The following is a 19648-nucleotide window of genomic DNA, read 5'->3' as shown; positions in this document are numbered from 1 at the left end:
GTCCTTGGGCAAGACACTTCATCCATCTTGCTTGCTGATGGAGGTGAGCGGGCCTGGTGGCGCCCATTGTATGGCAGCCTCATTTCTGTCAGTCTGCCAGGGCAGCTGTGGCTACAATGCAGCTCACCACCGTCAGTGTATGAATGGGTGGATGAACGATTGTAGTGTAAAGCTCTTTGGGGTCCTCAGACTCAATAAAGCGCTATACAAGTGCAGCCCACTTACCATTTACATGATCTCATATAAGGCTTGTTGAGATGTCATTTTAATTTGAAGTGATTCTGAGTAAACAAATAAATGTGATTTAAAATAATTAACATAAATCTGATGACAACAAGAATCTGGTCATCAGTCAATAACAATCTGATCAAAGTATTTTATGGTTATTTTGACGTGTCCTCTGTGAAGGTTGGATCTTTGGTTCTTCAAGTTTCTGAGCTCATTACTTTACTTCTTTATTCATTCTTGGTTAGTCCATCTATAGGTACAGTACAGACCAGAAGTTTGGACACCTTCTCATTCAAAGAGTTTTCTTTATTTTCAAGACTATGAATATTGTAGCTTCACACTGAAGGCATCAAAACTATAAATTAACACATGTGGAATTATATACTGAAGAAAAAAGTGTGAAACAACTGAAAATATGTCTTATATTCTAGGTTCTTCAAAGTAGCCACCTTTTGCTTTGATTACTGCTCCACACACTCTTGGTATTCTGTTGATGAGCTTCAAGAGGTCGTCACCTGAAATGGTTTTCCAACAGTCTTGAAGGAGTTCAATGACCCCAAACACACCTCCAGGTTGTGTAAGGACTATTTGACCAAGAAGGAGAGTGATGGGGTGCTGCGCCAGATGACCTGGCCTCCACAGTCACCGGACTTGAACCCAATCGAGATGATTTGGGGTGAGCTGGACCGCAGAGTGAAGGTAAAAGGGCCAACAAGAGCTAAGCATCTCTGGGAACTCCTTTAAGACTGTTGGAAAACCATTTCAGGTGACGACCTCTTGAAGCTCATCAACAGAATACCAAGAGTGTGTGGAGCAGTAATCAAAGCAAAAGGTGGCTACTTTGAAGAACCTGGAATATAAGACATATTTTCAGTTGTTTCACACTTTTTTGTTCAGTATATAATTCCACATGTGTTAATTCATAGTTTTGATGCCTTCAGTGTGAAGCTACAATATTCATAGTCATGAAAATAAAGAAAACTCTTTGAATGAGAAGATGTGTCCAAACTTTTGCTCTGTACTGTACGTCTCATAAGATTAGAATATCACTAAAAAGTTCTCTAGTCTTTGTCCCTCGTTTATTATATAGATCCATCACACAGAGTGAAATATTTCAATCCTTTCTTTCTTGTAATTTTGATAATTATGACAAAATTTTGTGTCTCAGAAAATAAGAGTGTTACCTCAGATCACAAAAAGGGGAGATCTTTAACAGAAATGTCAGGTTTCTGAATAATATGTTCAGTTCTATGCACTCAGTACCTGGTCTGGGCTCCTTTTCCACGAATTCCTGCGTCAGTGTGGCGTGGCATGGACGAAATCAGCATGTGGTTCCGCTGAGGTGTTCTGGAAGCCCAGGTTCCTTTAATAGCGACCTTCAGGTCATCTGCCGGGTTGGGTCTGGTTCTCTATGGGGTTCTGATGAGGCCAATCAAGCCCAGTAACACCATGGTCATCGGACCAGCTTTTGGTACCTTTGGCAGTGTGGGCCGGTATCAAGTCCTGCTGGAAAATGAAATCAGCATCTCCATGAAGTTTATCAGCAGAAGACAGCATGAAGTGCTCTAAAATGTTCAGGTAGATGTCTGCTCTGACATTCGACCTGATAAAACACAATGGACCAACACCAGCAGATAACATGGGTCCAGATGATCATCATTGACTGTAGAAACTTCACACCAGCAGCTTGGATTCTGGGCCTCTCCACTGTTCCTCCAGACTCTGGGACCTTGATGTCCAAATGAAATGTAGAATTTACTTCAACCTGAAAAAGAGGACTTTGGACCACTGACAACCAGTCCAGTTCTGGTTCTCTGCAGCTAAGATTAGACGCTCGTAGCTCATGGGTAGAATTTGTCTGTGCCTAGTGGATCTTGATGCATTCAGGCTCAGTTAACGCCTGGTGAAGCTCCCCCTGGGTGAACCCTGTTGTTGGTGCACCTTTTCCTACCACGCTTTTCCTTCCACTCAACTTTCTATGAATATGCTTGGACACAGCTCTCTGTGAACAACCAGCTTTTTTTGCAATTTTCTTTTGTGGTTCCCTTTCATGTTTGTCTTCAGGAGATCTGTCCAGTCAGCAGTCCTCCCCATGATTGTGTCTCCAACCGACCCAGACTCCAGAGACCTTCTGGAGGCTCAGGAAACCTTTGCAGGTGTTTGGAAGTAATTGGCTGATTAAGGTGGAACATCATGTGTTTAAAATATTGAACTTCTTCAATTAATTTAAATTTTCTGAGACGCTGAATTTGGATTTTTATTCTGTCAGCCAGAATCATCAGGAAATAAAGGCTTGAAATATTTCACTCTTTGTGGAATAAATCTATAGAATGAGTTTCACTTTCTGACATCAGTGACAACAATTACTGACATTTCTCACAATATTAGAAGCTTTTGAGCCGTACATGCAAGTGTTCGGCGTGCGTCATGACGTCACAGCCGGTCTTAGTAGGTGATGACGTAGAAGGCAGAAGTCGTCGGTGACCGGGCGGAAAGAGGGCGAGCGTCCTGCACGAGGACAGGTAAACCTCTGCTTTGATGTATGAGCAGGTGTGATGGATCCAAGCCAGAAAAGCCGATCAGACTCCGGTCGTTCATCTTAGACAGAACCTGCAGCTGCTGCATGGTTCCGACCCCGCTGCAGCTCACTGCGCGTGTCCGTGTCCTGCTGCAGGACCTCACACGCGCGCACCCGGGACACTCCCGAGCAGCAGGAGCAGTGATCTGATCTGAGGATGATCAGGTTTTAATCAGCGACTTAGATCAGATTTTATTAGGTCTGCGTGTGTTTCTGCTGCGGCTCGAAGCCCAGGTGATGAGTCAGCTGATTTGGCTGATGAAGAGCATCCTCATCTTCATCAGGTCCACTTGAACAAAGCAGTTCCTGCTGCTGCTGGTGATGATGATGATGATGATGATGGGAGTTTCCTGCTGCCTCGCTTCAGAGAGAAGCAGAGAGAAGATGATCTGAGGGGATAACACTTGATTTATTGATTTATTTTATTATTTCAGGAAAGGAAGCTGCAGAAGGTCAGGGAGAAATGTTCCAGGAGAAACAATTCTGAGAGAATGAGAGAGAGAGATGTTCTGAGGTGAAACCGAGAGAAATGTTCAGAGAGAGAACACCAGAGAGGAAGTTCTGAGGGAGAAAAGAGACACTATCAGAGAAACATTTTATGGCTGGGTTGCAGAACTTGAAGGTTCCTGTTCTCCAGGTCCAGTTACTGTTGTAAGACTGAATGAACAAACATGATACTTGAGCCAGTATGTTTAATTTGGAACCTTCAGCGAAAATTTGGCGTAAATGAGGACATCCTGTTTTTAAATATCGTTGGAGCTTCATGTTGTATCGTTATCCCATCCTGGGAAAAAGAACCGATCCAATAAATCCTTCAAACTAAAAGGAAAACGGAGTTCATGTCCACAGATGAGTGGATGAACCAGCTGTTGATATGAACCTCAAACACGGATTAATGAACGGAGAAAAGAGGTTCTGTTCAGATATTTGGAACATGCAGCAGTCCAACTGTTACAAACCAAATCATCATTTATAAAACCTGAACATATTATTTAAAGGAGCTGCATAATTGGAGTTCTTAAAATAGTTTGTTTTTCTCTTTTAGATCACTTTTAAATAAATTTAAGATTGGATTTCTTCCCTCACTCAAGTTTGTTTGCACTAAAGAAAAGATCACTGAATACATTTAGGAACCAAGAATTCACCCCTGAGGGACGCCGCTCATTCATTCTGTCCTAACCTCTTGCTCCGGTGTTTCTGTGTGATGTGCTCCTTCTGTTACTGATCTATGTGAGATCTTCTAACCCAGAGAAAGGAGACATACATGACATGTTTGCGTTAAAGCCCAGCAGATAATATTAACATGTTAGCCCTTAGTTGGCTCAGGAGGTTCCTGAACTGTCCAGAACTTTGGATCATGTGCAGAATCTACTCCAGCATAACTCATAAAAATCTGTTCTGCTTGTGGTTCCTGAACAGATTTTTGAGTGTGTTCCATTGAACGGGCCCGCAGTCCGTTCTGACAACTCTCAGTTCTGAACTCGGGGTTCTGGTTCTGTCCAAACTCTAATGTACTTTGAATAATGTAGGTCCAGTTTGTGAAAATCAAACACCAGATGCTGTTTTCCTTTCAGAGCTTCGCTGGCTTTCATTCCAGAACCTTCCTCACAGAATCTCTTCATCATCCTCCACCAAATCAGATTACATCAGATTGTCTCTGTCTATAATCCCTCTCTCTGCCGTTGCCGTGGTAACTGTTCACCTGACAGCTGGATGGGGTCAACAGCTGGTGACCATGGCACTACGAGTGATGACATCAGTGAAGTAGATTTTACCCTGTGTGGAGGTTCGGTTTGGGTTTGGATGCCAGCTGATCCGGGTCGTCTCAAACTTAGTTAATGTCCAAAATGAGCCTTTTAACTGAAGTCAATTAGTTTTAGTTTCTGCTGCAAACAAACTTCACTTTCTCCAACCTATCCAGCTGTGACATCACTGGTCCCCGGAGTAACTGTGGCATAAAGCTGTGACATCACTCTCTCGCAGGTGAATCACCATGACAACAGAGCCAAGGGACGCCCAGCCCCTGGAGGCAGAGTCTTTACCTGAAGCTGCCGCCCACTCAACACCAAAACAGGTGACAACTCTCAGACATCTGATGACCTTAGACCTCAGGGCTGTTATGAACTGTGACATCACTTCCTGGTTCCTCAGGGAAGGGAGGGGGGAGCATCCCATAGCCTAGCTCAGAGCTCATTGGCTGAGGACTCGAGCAGTCACCTGTCATCGAACAGTCACATCGCTCGCTCTCCGGCCAGAAACGTGCTGAGCTTCAGGACCATGCAGACCAGGGTGACGTTGCTGGATGGGACGCTGTTTACCTGCATTGTGGAGGTGAGATGGGAGACAGTAAGGGGGTGGGGACAGGTGGAGCTGAGGGACATTGGACGTCTGATGAACAAACAAGACAGGAGACATATTGTCCTGTGTGGTGCTGATAATGAGACAGCAGATGTTCAGTATAGTCACCAACATCAGTTAGGCCAGCAGGAACATCAGAACCAAAGGAATCATTGCAACCAGACAGTAGGTGTGGTTGGTTCTCTGTGGTTCTGTGCAGAAACGAGCTCGGGGTCTATACCTGTTTGAGAAGGTTTGTGAACACCTCAACCTGCTGGAGAAAGACTACTTCGGACTGTCCTTCAGAGATGCAGACAACAACAAGGTACCTGTTTCTCTGCCTCGGTCCAGCTCACCAATTCACAATAAATGTTGTCTCAAGGCACAAAAAACATTCAGTTCATGTACAGAAATATTTACTCCATTCTGCCCAAGTTAATTTCATGAATTCCCATGAGATCCTAGTTAATGAAGGACCTTTCTGTCCACCCGTCTCTCTGTCTGACCTCGGTCTTGTTTCAGAACTGGTTGGATCCGGCCAAGGAGATCAAGAAGCAGGTCAGAGGTTAGTTTAATGCTGACTGGCTGATTTTGTTGGTGAGTTCAGCGTACCTTTCTGTGTGAACTTATTCTGTTCTTCATTTCTCAGGTGTTCCCTGGAGCTTCGCCTTTAATGTAAAGTTTTACCCTCCTAACCCGGTCCAGTTGTCTGAGGACATAACCAGGTATAGTCCCACCTGTTGTTCATATCTTAGCATATCTTCATATTTCACTTGGTGAACAAGGTGATGTCTGTCTCTTGGCAGGTATTTCCTGTGTTTGCAGCTCAGACAGGATATTGTTTCCGGACGTCTTCCTTGTTCTTTTTCAACTCACACCATCCTTGGTTCCTACACAGTTCAGTCGGAGCTTGGCGACTACGATCCCGGTATGGAAAATATTCAAGAAATCTTAAAACTCACCTGAACTTAAAATACCTTCAAATCTTACTGAACTCGCTTCCAGACCCTGAACTCCGTTGTGTTTGCACTGGTGACACTGGAGACAATCACATGTCTCTCTTACCATTCTTCTTTTTCCTTTCTTCTTCCTACACTGTCACACAGCGGCGCCTCTGGTCAGGAGGCGTCATAGCAATCACTGAAGCACATAAACATTGAGATTGGTTTTACAAATAAGCTGGAAAACACAACAAGCTCCCTGCCAGACCCTCTCTGACCTCTGATGGACCCTCAGAGGCCAGAGAAGTTCAGTCTTTGCTGGGCCCTGGATTTTCCATGACCCTTGTCCATCTGTTTTCCAGATGAATGCGGTCCAGACTATGTCAGTGAGTTGTGTTTTGCTCCAAACCAAACCAAAGAGATGGAGGCGAAGATCATGGAGCTGCACAGAACCCTCAGGTTGTTGGATCATTGTGTTCACCTTGATGTTTCCTGGGTTCAGGTTGAGGTCCCAGAGTTTTAACATCTGTCTCTGTGTGTTCAGAGGAATAAGTCCAGTTGAAGCCGAGATGCACTTCCTGGAAAATGTAAAGAAGCTCTCCATGTATGGAGTGGACCTGCATCATGCAAAGGTAAAGATGCTGCTTAGCTCTTCCAATCAGAGACCATGGTTAATGTTTAACTCTCCTGTTTTAGCCCAGACGTCCACTGGTCAGGACTGACTTCAATGGGTTTAGGTTTCTGTGCTCTAGAACCTCTCAGGCTGTCTGCAGTTTGGGTCAACATGTTGGATCACTCTCCTTGTTCTGTCTGAACTCAGCTTGTGCCTCATTTGTTTGACCCGAAATGTTTTAATGAATTTTTGGGGGTCCGATGCAGCAATACTTCTGGTCTGATGGTTCTGTTGGACTGCAGACTACATGACTACAGCTCTGAACTGTCCTCTTGCTTTTAAAACCTGAACTCAGATGGGAATTACAGAACATTGCAATTAACTGGATCAGATGGTTTGTTTTACCATCACCGCTGTTCTGCTTTCAGCTCCAGACCATCCAATAAATCAGCAGCAACACACTTCCTGGTCCATCAATAACATCCGTCTGTGTTGCAGGGGAAACAAATGATTTTTCCATCATGTCGCTTCAGTTCATTATAAACCCTGAGACAGTCCGATCAGGTCCAAATCAACGGTACCATAAATCCAAAGGCCTCACCACTCTGACCACTGACTATTCCCATCACAGCAGTCAGCTTGGCCATAGATCAAACCTTACACCACAGTGACATGTTGTCTTTCATAGCTTCGTCCCTCAAAGCATCTGTTTGATCCAGAGTATACCCTGATCCCAAGAACAGCAAGAATCCAAACTCTGAGGCATTTTATCGATTAATCCTGAGGAGACCTTTCCCTGATCTAAATGGTTAATGGACTGAACAAATCTAGAGCTTTTCCAGTCCTACAGAACACTCAAAGCTCTTTACACTAGAGCCACATTAACACAGCCACACTTACAAATGGGCACACATTAATACATTGATAGTGCCTTGCTTCTTCTAATTGAACCCTGCAACAAAACAGACATGATTCCCAACATCTAGCAGATATTCCTTACCTTTCCTTACTTTCTCTTACCAGACCTATTTGCAGGGAAACATTCTGGATCGTTCGCTTTCTGGATCTAACCAGCAACCTCAGATTCTGGTTGGTTCCTCACTAAGCCTTTAGTCGCTTCCCTTTCGTGTCCAACCAGGGTCTATTCCTCCTTTAGGAGAACCTGTTGGGAAACCTTCAGTTTTCATGCTGTTGGTGTTCCTGTTTGATGTTCTACATTCAGACAAGTCCTTCTTTCTGTCTGTCTCTCTCTCTCTCTTTTTGAGTGTCTCTGTGCCTGTCTGTCTGCATGAACTAGATGGCAGGAAGCCGCTTTGCCTGCTTATCTGCTAAGTCAGAGGTAAACTGTTTCCTCTGTGTGATCCTGGTAAAAATCATTCCCGTTGTTGATGCTGTTCTGACATTATCCAGAATCCCATTCTGCTCTGCATCCTGAACTTGTCCAGTAGTTCATAAACAGATGGAACCCAATCCCTTGGCCCAGTCTCATCTAGAACTCACCTGTGCCCGGTTCCTGTTGGCTTCTCTGGCAATTGTTTGTGAGCTCAGGTGTTCCCCTGTTGTCACCCAGTTTTCCCCAGATGTCTCTAAGTTTTCCCTCCATAATCCACTAGGTGTCCCTTCTCCGCGCAGCTGCATCTAAAATACTTACTAAAGTGGATGTGCTGGTTTTAATGGATCTACTTAATGTTGATAATTCCTGAACACATGACATGCATGTGTGTTTGCAGGACTCTGAGGGCATGGCTATCATGCTGGGCGTGTGCAACAGTGGGCTCCTGGTGTACAGAGATAGACTGAGAATCAACAGGTTCTCGTGGCCAAAGATCCTGAAGATTTCCTACAAACGGAACAACTTTTACATCAAAATCCGACCTGGAGAGGTAAGAATTCCCACAGAGAGAGAGAAAGAACACAGTCAAAATGGGGTAAATGTTGTTTAAAGGATGTTGAAAGAATATACAGACCCTTTACTGACCCCAAAAAGTTACTTTAGTTTTATTTCTCAGTGAAAATCCCACAGTCAAAAAGGGCAGTCACGTTTTAGTAAGATGTTAACGAGCTGTTGATTAGTTGTTAACAAGTTGTGAACAGGGTGTTAACGAGTTGTCCATAACTTGCTAATAAAGTTTTCACAAGCCCTTTTTGTGTTGCAAACAAGTAATGAGTTGTTATCTGATGCATTAAAGTGCATTGTGTTCATCAATATACTGCTAGTGAGTTGTTAACATGTAGTTAACTTGTTAGTAGTTGTTAGGAAACGTTGCCTGCTGGGTGTTCGTTAACTTCTGTCTGTGTTTGTCTCCAGTTTGAGTCCATCATAGGTTTTAAACTGCTGAACCACAGAGCAGCCAAGAGGCTGTGGAAGGTCTGTGTGGAACATCACTCCTTCTTCAGGTCAGTAACTGTCTGGTTTCCAAACATCTCCACCAATGTGAGCAAGAGACATTTCACAGCCATATGTCTTACAGGCTGTTGTCTCCTGAAGAACTGCCAAAGAAGTTTCTGTCTCTGGGTTCAAAGTTTCGCTACAGCGGTCGGACTCAGATTCAGAGCCGCAGAGCCAGCGCTCAGATATCCAGACCTGCTCCCAACTTCCCACGATGCATCAGCAAGAGGAACATGCTGAGCCGTAGCCTGGACGGAGGTACTGTCACAGTGGAACTCCCAGTAGGATCACTAGTTTTTGTAATGTCCAAGCAGTATTAGTTCTGTTCTTCTGATTTTAGTTCTGATCCATATTTTAGTGTCAGGATTAGTAATTGTTACTCTAGCTCAGGCTGCATAAGGACTATGGACCCCTGTAGTAACAGTCCGGGTACTGCACCGGTTCTGGCACAGGCAGTGGTTCCTAAGCCCACTGCTCAGGGCGCTCCTCCTGCAAGCTTCAGATGTGTCCCTGCTCCAGCACACCTCATTGAAATGCTTGCAGTCCTTCCTCAGCTTGTGATACAGTTCTGCAGACAGCTGCTAATGACACATTTATAAACCAGGTGTGAGGCCACAGGCAAACATCTGAAACATGGAGGATGGTGGGCCCTGAATACTAAGGTTGGGGACCACTGGTATAAACTTCAAACGTTCCGTATGAGGTTGAAGTCCAGCTCTGCTCATTTCAGTTTTTCTAACCTGGTTCCACTGGTAGGGGAGTAGTGATTGGTCGCTTCAGTGTTAAAATGTTCTTTACCCATTTCTGATTGGTCTTTAGCTTCCAGGACCACAGCCTCCTCTTCTCTTATTGGCTCTCCTGCCATCACCGTGTCGCCCAAAGCCAACGGTCGTGCACACTCAGGTAGTTTTAACCTCTGCAACTCTGAGTTCTGCTGAACAGTGTCAAATACTGCTGACTTTTAGACACAGTGTACCGTGCAGTAGTCTGGATGCTGCTGCTCTGTGATTGGTTGCAGTGCTGTAGTGCTGCTGCTCTGTGATTGGTTGCAGCTTATGCTTCTCTCAGCTTTTTTTTTAGGATTGCTGCATCCTGATTGGCTCTGCTTGTTTCAGACCCACCTCTGTTCAGACGTGTGTGTTGGGGGCACCATGTGGCTCTGCGGTAGAGAAGCTAGACAATGTAGATATCAATCACTGGTGCCAGAGAATCACCGCTTCACTTCATCATCATCATTCACACACACACACACACACACACACACACACATATATATGTATATATATATATATATATATCATGTACATTTATACACTACACTACCAATCAAAGGTTTTAGAACGCCTTTCTCACTTAATGGGTCTCTTTATTTTCATGACTATTTACATTGTAGATTCTCACCAGAGACAACAAACACATGAAATTACGTAGTAAACAGAAAGAGTGAAATAACTTACACATTTTTATATTTTAGATTATTACAAAATAGCCTCCATTTGATCTGACGACTGCTTTCCTCTCTTGGCGTTCTCTCCATGAGCGTCACCTGGAATGTTTTCCAGAGAGTCTGAAAGAACTTCTCAGAGGTTCACTGAGAGAAGGTCAAAGGTTAATATTTCAGTCATTACTTTAAGGAATCTAAAATATAACATATTTAAAGTTCTTTTATAATTTTTGGTTTGCTACATAATTCTATACGCGTTCATTCACTGTTTTGATGCTTTCAATGAGAATCTACCTACAATGGAAATAGCCATAAACATAAAGAAAAACATTAAATGAAAGAGGCGTTTTAAAACGTTTGACCAGTAGTAGATATATATATATATATATATATATATATATATATATATATATGTAGCTCAGGATAACCTCAGCCACTCTAACTATAAGCTTTATCAGAAAGGAAAGTTTTAAGCCTAATCTTAAAAGTGACCTATTATACTTCCTTTTAAACATTTGGGATAGGTCTATGGGCTTTACATGTTTATTCCATTTTTTGCACCAAATCATTCTCAGATAATGAGATTACTCTCCTCAGTTCCCCCTTTTTTGAGCTCCTTTCAGAATGAGCTGTTTTAGGGCTCTGTCATTTTATCCAAATTAGCTGTATTTGGCCAGCACTTTCTACACATGAAAATGGCTGCCAGCAGATGTACAACAGTACAGCCAAACATCTATGACCCTGAGTCAGACCCAGAGGCAGAAGAAGTGGAGCCTCCTGAACAACCATCAAGAATGCAGCAAGCAGTTTGTGAATGATAGCTTTAGAATTTCATGTTCATAAATACAAATGTTAATGAATTACCATCTCAATTAGTGTTGCCACTGTTCTTGTAACATACAAAATGTCCGATATAAATTTCTGTCACGCCCTCAAAAATATAATGAAGCCACGAATCTCTGTTATACAACAGCGGGAGAATGTGCATGAACACATGTGGGTCTTTGCAGTCAACAACAGCACATTTGCCTTTGAGTGTAGCCATTGTAAAGCACCTGTATCGTAAAACCAGCTGGCGAGATGTAATCTTCTACTGGAAGTGAAGTGGGCGGAGCTCCGCTTCAGTTGCTAGTCAGGGGCAGGACTCGTTGCTAGGTACCATGGTATTTGTGACGTCACAATTACACAGCATTTGAAAGCGTGCGTTTTCTAGAAACAATAAAGCATTCATTTATAGCCAAAAAACATCTGAATGGAGTTTGTTTTGCGTTTGGTCTGTTTGTAGAAGCGTTAAAGACTGAAATGGAAGAATAAAAATGATCAAAAAGGGAATTTTGTATAATTGGTACCCTTTTAAAGTAGACAGGGTGTCTGCCTCACGGACTAAAACTGGGAGCTGGTTCCACAGGAGAGGAGCCTGATAACTAAAGGATCTGCCTCCCATTCTACTTCTAGAGACTCTAGGAACCACCAGTAAACCTGCAGTCTGAGAACAAAGTGCTCTGTTAGGAACATATGGACCAATCAGATCTCTGATGTATGATGGAGCTAGATCATTAAGGGCTTTATATGTGAGGAGGAGAATTTTAAATTTTATTCTGGATTTAATAGGGAGCCAATGAAGGGAAGCTAAAATAGGAGAAATATGATCTCTCTTTTTAATTTTCATCAGAACTCTTGCTGCAGCATTTTGAATCAGCTGAAGGTTTTTAACTGCATTTTGTGGACATCCTGATAGTAAAGAATTACAATAGTCCAGCCTTGAAGTAACAAATGCATGGACTAGTTTTTCAGCGTCACTCCTGGACAGGATATTTCTAATTTTGGCAATGTTCTGGAGGTGAAAGAAGGAAATCCTAGAAACCTGTTTAATATGGGATTTAAATGACATGTCCTAGTCAAAGTTAACACCAAGGTTTTTTATTTTATTATGAGACGTCAGTTTAATGCCATCCAGGTTAAGTGATTGACTAAGCAGTTTCTTTTTTAAAGACTCCGGTCCAAAGACGACAATTTCTGTCTTGTCTGAATTTAGAAGCAAAAAATTTAAAGTCATCCAAGTTTTTATATCTTCAAGACATGCTTGTAGTCTATCTAACTGGTTGGGCTCATCAGGATTTATGGATAAGTAAAGCTGAGTATCATCAGCGTAACAGTGAAAATTTATCCTATGCTGCCTGATAATTTGACCTATTGGAAGCACATACAGGGGTTGGACAATGAAACTGAAACACCTGTCATTTTAGTGTGGGAGGTTTCATGGCTAAATTGGACCAGCCTGGTAGCCAGTCTTCATTGATTGCACATTGCACCAGTAAGAGCAGAGTGTGAAGGTTCAATTAGCAGGGTAAGAGCACAGTTTTGATCAAAATATTGAAATGCACACAACATTATGGGTGACATACCAGAGTTCAAAAGAGGACACACTGTTGGTGCACGTCTTGCTGGCGCATCTGTGACCAAGACAGCAAGTCTTTGTGATGTATCAAGAGCCACGGTATCCAGGGTAATGTCAGCATACCACCAAGAAGGACGAACCACATCCAACAGGATTAACTGTGGACGCAAGAGGAAGCTGTCTGAAAGGGATGTTCGGGTGCTAACCCGAATTGTATCCAAAAAACATAAAACCACGGCTGCCCAAATCACGGCAGAATTAAATGTGCACCTCAACTCTCCTGTTTCCACCAGAACTGTCCGTCGGGAGCTCCACAGGGTCAATATACACGGTCGGGCTGCTATAGCCAAATGTTTGGTCACTCATGCCAATGTCAAATGTCGGTTTCAATGGTGCAAGGAGCGCAAATCTTGGGCTGTGGACAATGTGAAACATGTATTGTTCTCTAATGAGTCCACCTTTACTGTTTTCCCCACATCCGGGAGAGTTACGGTGTGGAGAAGCCCCAAAGAAGCGTACCACCTAGACTGTTGCATGCCCAGAGTGAAGCATGGGGGTGGATCAGTGATGGTTTGGGCTGCCATATCATGGCATTCCCTTGGCCCAATACTTGTGCTAGATGGGCGCGTCACTGCCAAGGACTACCGAACCATTCTTGAGGACCATGTGCATCCAATGGTTCAAACATTGTATCCTGAAGGTGGTGCCGTGTATCAGGATGACAATGCACCAATACACACAGCAAGACTGGTGAAAGATTGGTTTGATGAACATGAAAGTGAAGTTGAACATCTCCCATGGCCTGCACAGTCACCAGATCTAAATATTATTGAGCCACTTTGGGGTGTTTTGGAGGAGCGAGTCAGGAAACGTTTTCCTCCACCAGTATCACGTAGTGACCTGGCCACTATCCTGCAAGAAGAATGGCTTAAAGTCCCTCTGACCACTGTGCAGGACTTGTATATGTCATTCCCAAGACGAATTAACGCTGTATTGGCTGCAAAAGTAGGCCCTACACCATACTAATAAATTATTGTGGTCTAAAACCAGGTGTTTCAGTTTCATTGTCCAACGCCTGTATATAGTAAAGAGAATTGGACCAAGTACTGAACCCTGTGGTACTCCACAATTAACCCTGGAGTTTAAAGATGATTTATCATTTACCTGAACAAACTGGAATCTGTCAGACAGATAAGATTTAAACCAGCCTAGCGCTGTTCCCCTGATCCCTACAGCATATTCCAGCCTTTCTAATAGAATATTATGGTCGACTGGATCAAATGCAGCACTGAGATCTAACAGAACCAGAACAGACACAAGTCCATTATCTGAGGCCATAAGAATATCATTAGTGACTTTCAGCAGATCTGTTTCAGTGCTATGATGAGCTCTGAATCCTGACTGAAACTCTTCAAACAGGTCATTGCTGTATAAATGTTCACACATTTGATTAGCAACTATTTTCTCAAGAATTTTAGACAAGAATGGAAGATTGAAGCAAAGGTTACTTAAGTAAAGGTTTAATTACAGCTACCTTAAAAGCTTGTGGTACATATCCATTTACTAAGGATAGATAGTGTCTTCAGTCAGAGGCTTCTTCAGATCTGCTGTAAGACGGACCTCTACAGGAGATCCTTCCTGCCCACAGCCATCAGCATCTACAACGGCTCTTAGAAGAAACCTTCATAATATGAGCTACAACAACATTTAATTTCCCTTTGGGATTAATAAAGTATTTTTGAATTTGAATTGAATTGAATTTGGGTGGCATGTCATCTGCTGGCGTTTGCTCACAGTCAATGCAGCCATCTACCAGGACATTTTAGAGCACTTCATCCTTCCTTCTGCTGACAAGCTTTGTGGAGATGCTGGTTTCATTTTCCAGCAGGACTTGGTACTGGCCCACACTGCCAAAGTAACCAAAATGCTGATTCATTGACCATGCTATTATTGTGCTTCTCCAGCTCGCTCAATGGAATCCCAATACGTTTCCAGGCCCGAAGGGATATAGTCCCTGCAGTGTGGTCTGGTTCTGCACCAGGTTCTTTCCAGGAACACTTTATGGGGAGGCACCCAAGAAGCATTTTGATCAGATGTCAGAACCACCTCACCTTCTCTCTAAGGACAATCCCATCCGCCAGATGGAGGAAGCTCATTTCAGATACTTGGGTCCAGGATCGTCTTCTTTTAGTAATGATTCATATTTTATGGCCATAGGTGAGAATTAGAACATGGACTGACAGGAAAATTCAGAGTTTGTTTATTGGTTCAGCTCTTTTTCACCATGATAAACTAAAACCACACCTTCATAAGGCCTGGTAGACCCTGGTAGGATGGAACCTATCAATCTCCTGCTCCATCCTACCATCACTCAGGAACAAGACACCAAGATGCTTGAAAATCTTCTGCTGAAGTAAAACCAGTGGAAGCAGTCCACCTTCTTTATAACTAAATATAGTTCCACCTAAATCTTTGTTGCCTTGTCTATTTTCTAGTTTTCAGCCATGTCAGAAACCTCTATCGTTTCTCCAAACTCTTTTAAAAAAGAAATCTGTTAATGATCATATTTTCAATCAATAAATAAATCAGATGAAAATCATCAGTGAAAGATGCCATAAAATCCTAGTCCAGAACAGAAAGCATCTCACCTGCAGCGTTTCATCCCAAAAAAAGATCTTCATGTTGATGCTAATGTGAAGAACAATATGGCACTAGCCCTCTGCTCTGATTGGTCAGTCAAGGACGCTGTGCATGAGCCCTGACCTCTGATTGGCTGATTGTGCCATTGCCTTTGCAATGAGCTGTTGTGATGAACAGACTGGCTGAGCATCACAGTGGTTGCTATGGCAATGGTCGCTGTTATTTCCTGTCCAAATGAACTGACATCATGGTGATGACATCACAGTGGTGTATGTGTGTGTGTGCAGATATGGGCTCAGGACTGTATGGAGCATCCAAAGCCATCGCCATTAGTGACCACATCACCACAGTAACGCCTGAGAGGAGGATGGAGGACAGGAGGGAGGAGCCAGGTAAGAATCTAACCAATCAGAGGATCTGCTGAAAATCAAGCTGTGCTTCTTGCCGGTAATGTTGTCTGAATATAAAAACTCATGAAGATGTTGATGCAGCTAAAATTTGCTGCACTTTATCTTCATTTCTAAAGTAGGATGACTTCTTTGCTGTTAGACGTCTGAGAAAATTACCTTTAGCTTGATAGAAATCATCAAAAAGTCATGAAAGAAACACTCAGAAGTCAAAGCAAGAAAATATACTCAAAAAGTAAATTACTGTGAAAACACTTGATGCAATTAGAAGGTTTTATTCCACTAAAAGGGTCAAGCAAAAGCCAATGAGTTCCCCTGGACGAACCAAGCTGGCAGTCGAATCACCATCCTCTCCTCCCAATCCTTTGATAAAAACCTTTTCCCCCTTTTTCAAAGAGTTCCTGGAACATGTTACAGCTTGTAAATGTGGTTGGCTAAACAGGGATCTCCCCAACACATGCAGCAGTTTTGTACCAAGATGTGAAGGTCCTGTCTTCATCAGAACGTCTCCACCTCTGCTGTTTCACTGAGTTCAAACTCCAATTACAACTGGTAGTTGTGAAGCAGTTTCCACCAAATGGTGTTCAGGCAGAAGCTGTCGTTGAAGTGTTGGGGTTACAACTTACCTCAGAGCATAGAAAATACATGCCTGTAATAAACACACCGTTGATGTTTTGCTGGGCTTGTAGGTTTGTTACTGTGGCACCAATGCTAACAGTTAGCAGTGAGTGGGAGTGGAGCTGATCCTGCTACAGACCTGAGCAGCGTCCATCTGTCCGGTTCATACTCGCCCTTTCTGTTCTCACTAATGTCGTCTCGCGACTCTGATTTTTGGTCCAGGCTCTGTGGTTTCGGCCTGTCCGGCGCATCCAGTTTGGTAACAATCCGCAACCATCAGAGTGGCGTCACCGAACAGGAAGAGCAGAGAGTAAAAGCGTGTCTGTTTTTACATCTACGAGGCAAAATGTTGTAGTTAAGAGATGTATCAGGATAGCACTTCCTCAGCACACTCTTCTTCTCTTACCAGTTGTTGAACTCAGGGAGATTTTATCTGTAGCTGCATGTGGTGTTTTAAATAAGAACTGCAGCCACTCATCTGCTATGGAACGCCAAAGTGTTCAAAATTAAATAAATAAATGAAACATGATTAAATAAGTCTCTACATCAATAAATAATAGATATTGATATAATGTGACAATGAAATTGTGAAATAACTGAATGCGTATTAAATTCTCAGCTCATTATTATGAAATATATTTCATTTTCCATTAAAAATCAGCTTTATAAAATAAAAGAATTGTCACATAAAACTTACCTTATAATTGAAATTATTGTTGAGGCTATTTTTATAAAATTCCAACAGTTTGTTATTTTTATTTCAAAATGTCACTTTTTAAAAGTCAGCTTTTATTTCAAAAAGCCAGCTTTTATTTTATGGGTGATTTTTCCTCATGGCCATTTATTTCATAATTTTACTTTACAACTGAATGACTGTGGGCCTATCAGCATCAATGGGCTGGATCTGCCTCCTCATTGGCTGAGCCTTAGAGATTAGTTTCTAGGGTACCTGCTCCCTGAGCAGCTACAGCGCCACCTCAAGGTGTAGGAAGGATGGTGGAGTTTCTTGAACTTCATTCAGCTCTGGTTACCTTAGCAGATCAAATGGAGGAGAATAATTTATCATACGAGGCCATTTTCAGTTATTTGGCTGACATCTTTCAAATGATCGGGATGATAATTGCTCTCCAGAATGTTAGCATCGACGACGCCATTGTGGATCCCCTTAGAACCATTGAGTACCGCGTCCACATGGAAAATGTAGAGCACAGCACTAAAGGCTTTAGTGCTGTCTGGCATAACCACCGGGGATATTGCTGTTATGTTTTCTATGTCGCCCAGCACAGTTCACTGCGGTCCAGTGAGCCGATGTTAGCTCTCTGGTAAAGCTTAGCTTAACCCAGACAAGGTGCATTATGGTAACAGACCAGACCGGACGCCTACCCAGGCAACAGTTGAGAAAATAAGAGGAAAACAGTAAAGTAACCTTAAGAACATTTATATTAATGACATATTTACAACTTTCACATATATGTTTATGTAAAAATATTTAATAAGTTTACTGTAGATTCTTGGGAGAAATAACGAGTCAAAGTACCTACTAATGTTTCTCTGTTATATCCTTTTGTGTCACTTTCAGCCATTTATTTCTCCAGAATCATGAGAGGTGACAAAAGCTGGGTAAAATAAAAGCTGACTTTTAAAAAATGATGCTTTGAAATAAAAAAACTGCTAAAATTACATAAAAATAGCCTCAACAATAATTTCAATTATTAGGTAAAAGTTTTATTTAAACATTCTTTTATATTATATAGCTGATTTTTCATGAAAAATGAAATATATTTCATAATAATGAGCTGAGAGATTTAATTTTGAACACTTTGGCGTTCCATATCTGCAGCTCAATTGAAGATACAAAAGATAAAGGGACGTTCTTCTCGGCTAAATACTCAGGAGACAACTGCTGCCCAAAGGTAGAACCACAGCTTCATTGTTTTTTTTTCCTGTCTGCCTGGATGTCCTCTGAATGTCTGTCTGCAAAAGCAGAGAAACATTGAACCTGTCAACTGTTAGATGGACACGAGTGCAGATATGGGGGAAACTGTCAGTTTTCTGCTCTGTGACTACAAGTCTTATAGGAAAATCCCATAACACATCACAGATACTCAAGGACTAGTTGCCGGCTCACCTGGACGGGACACAGTTAGACATGAACCTGTGAGGAGGTCATTTTTGAAGGCCTTAGCAGTAGCAGAACAAAGCTAAAAGGATAAGAGACAGTAATAAACAATCAAAAAAAGCCATAAACTGTCAGGTACAACCAGACACAGAGTTAATATCAGCAACTAAATCATATAAACTGGCTTTACTGAACATTAGATCTCTGTCAGGAAAATCATTTTTAATCAATGACTTCATTTCTGACCACGATCTTGATGTTCTGTTTTTAACAGAAACATGGTTGCATGAATTTAATGAAGCTCCCATTCTGATAGAGGCGATGCCTCCAAACTACAATTTTCTTTGTGAGAGCAGACAGCAAAGAAAAGGTGGAGGGGCCACTTTGTTTAAAGATTTATTAGAGTGTAAAAATGTATTTCCCGGCAAATTTGACTCTTTTGAATATTTGGCTCTCCAGGTAAAGAGCCCGGTCCGAACCATGTTCTTGAATATTTCCAGGCCTCCTAAGTCCAAAACAAACTTTATCAGTGATTTTAATGAACTTTTATCTGTGATATGTGTTGATTATGACTGTTTAATTATTGTGGGAGACTTCAACATTCACATGGACAATCCTGAAGACAGAAGTCCAATAGATCTATGTGACACTTTTAGAAATGTTGGTTTGACTCAACATGTTAAACAGCAAACACACAAACAGGAACATATTTTGGACTTGATCATCACTAAGGGTCTAAACATTTCAAAGGTGTCTGTAACTGATGTTGCTCTATCTGACCACTATTCTGTTATTTTTGAAAGCATCATCTCCAATGACTCAGTTTGCCAAAGAGACTTGATAAGAAAACGCATCTTTAAGGACGGTGCTGCTGAAACCTTTAACCAGATTTACTCTTCTACCTCCACTTTGCCCTGTAACACTGTAGATGAGCTG

The 19648-nt window shown here is 42.3% G+C and overlaps 1 protein-coding gene across 10 annotated transcripts in view; it reads left to right on the top strand.

The window, feature by feature from the left end:
* Positions 1 to 2327: 2327 nt before the first annotated feature.
* epb41l3a (erythrocyte membrane protein band 4.1-like 3a) overlaps positions 2328 to 19648 on the top strand; it is a 70552-nt gene continuing 53231 nt past the window's right edge. For 2 of the 10 annotated variants that reach the window (XM_047349617.1, XM_047349615.1), the window contains exons 1-15: positions 2351 to 2750; positions 4790 to 4880; positions 4958 to 5137; positions 5364 to 5468; positions 5666 to 5708; positions 5793 to 5868; positions 5950 to 6071; positions 6447 to 6543; positions 6629 to 6716; positions 7995 to 8036; positions 8428 to 8580; positions 9006 to 9094; positions 9169 to 9344; positions 9906 to 9989; positions 15856 to 15960. In XM_047349617.1, coding sequence (XP_047205573.1) covers positions 4800 to 4880; positions 4958 to 5137; positions 5364 to 5468; positions 5666 to 5708; positions 5793 to 5868; positions 5950 to 6071; positions 6447 to 6543; positions 6629 to 6716; positions 7995 to 8036; positions 8428 to 8580; positions 9006 to 9094; positions 9169 to 9344; positions 9906 to 9989; positions 15856 to 15960 — 1441 coding nt within the window. In that variant the 5' untranslated portion in view covers positions 2351 to 2750; positions 4790 to 4799. Of the gene's footprint in view, positions 2751 to 4789; positions 4881 to 4957; positions 5138 to 5363; positions 5469 to 5665; positions 5709 to 5792; positions 5869 to 5949; positions 6072 to 6446; positions 6544 to 6628; positions 6717 to 7994; positions 8037 to 8427; positions 8581 to 9005; positions 9095 to 9168; positions 9345 to 9905; positions 9990 to 15855; positions 15961 to 19648 lie in introns of all 10 variants that reach the window. The other 8 variants (XM_047349611.1, XM_047349609.1, XM_047349613.1 and 5 more) reach the window with 8 other exon arrangements.

Source organism: Girardinichthys multiradiatus, chromosome 21 (genome assembly GCF_021462225.1).
Source record: "Girardinichthys multiradiatus isolate DD_20200921_A chromosome 21, DD_fGirMul_XY1, whole genome shotgun sequence".
In the NCBI taxonomy this organism is placed as follows: Eukaryota; Metazoa; Chordata; class Actinopteri; order Cyprinodontiformes; family Goodeidae; genus Girardinichthys; species Girardinichthys multiradiatus.
This window is presented reverse-complemented; position numbering and strand designations above follow the sequence as displayed.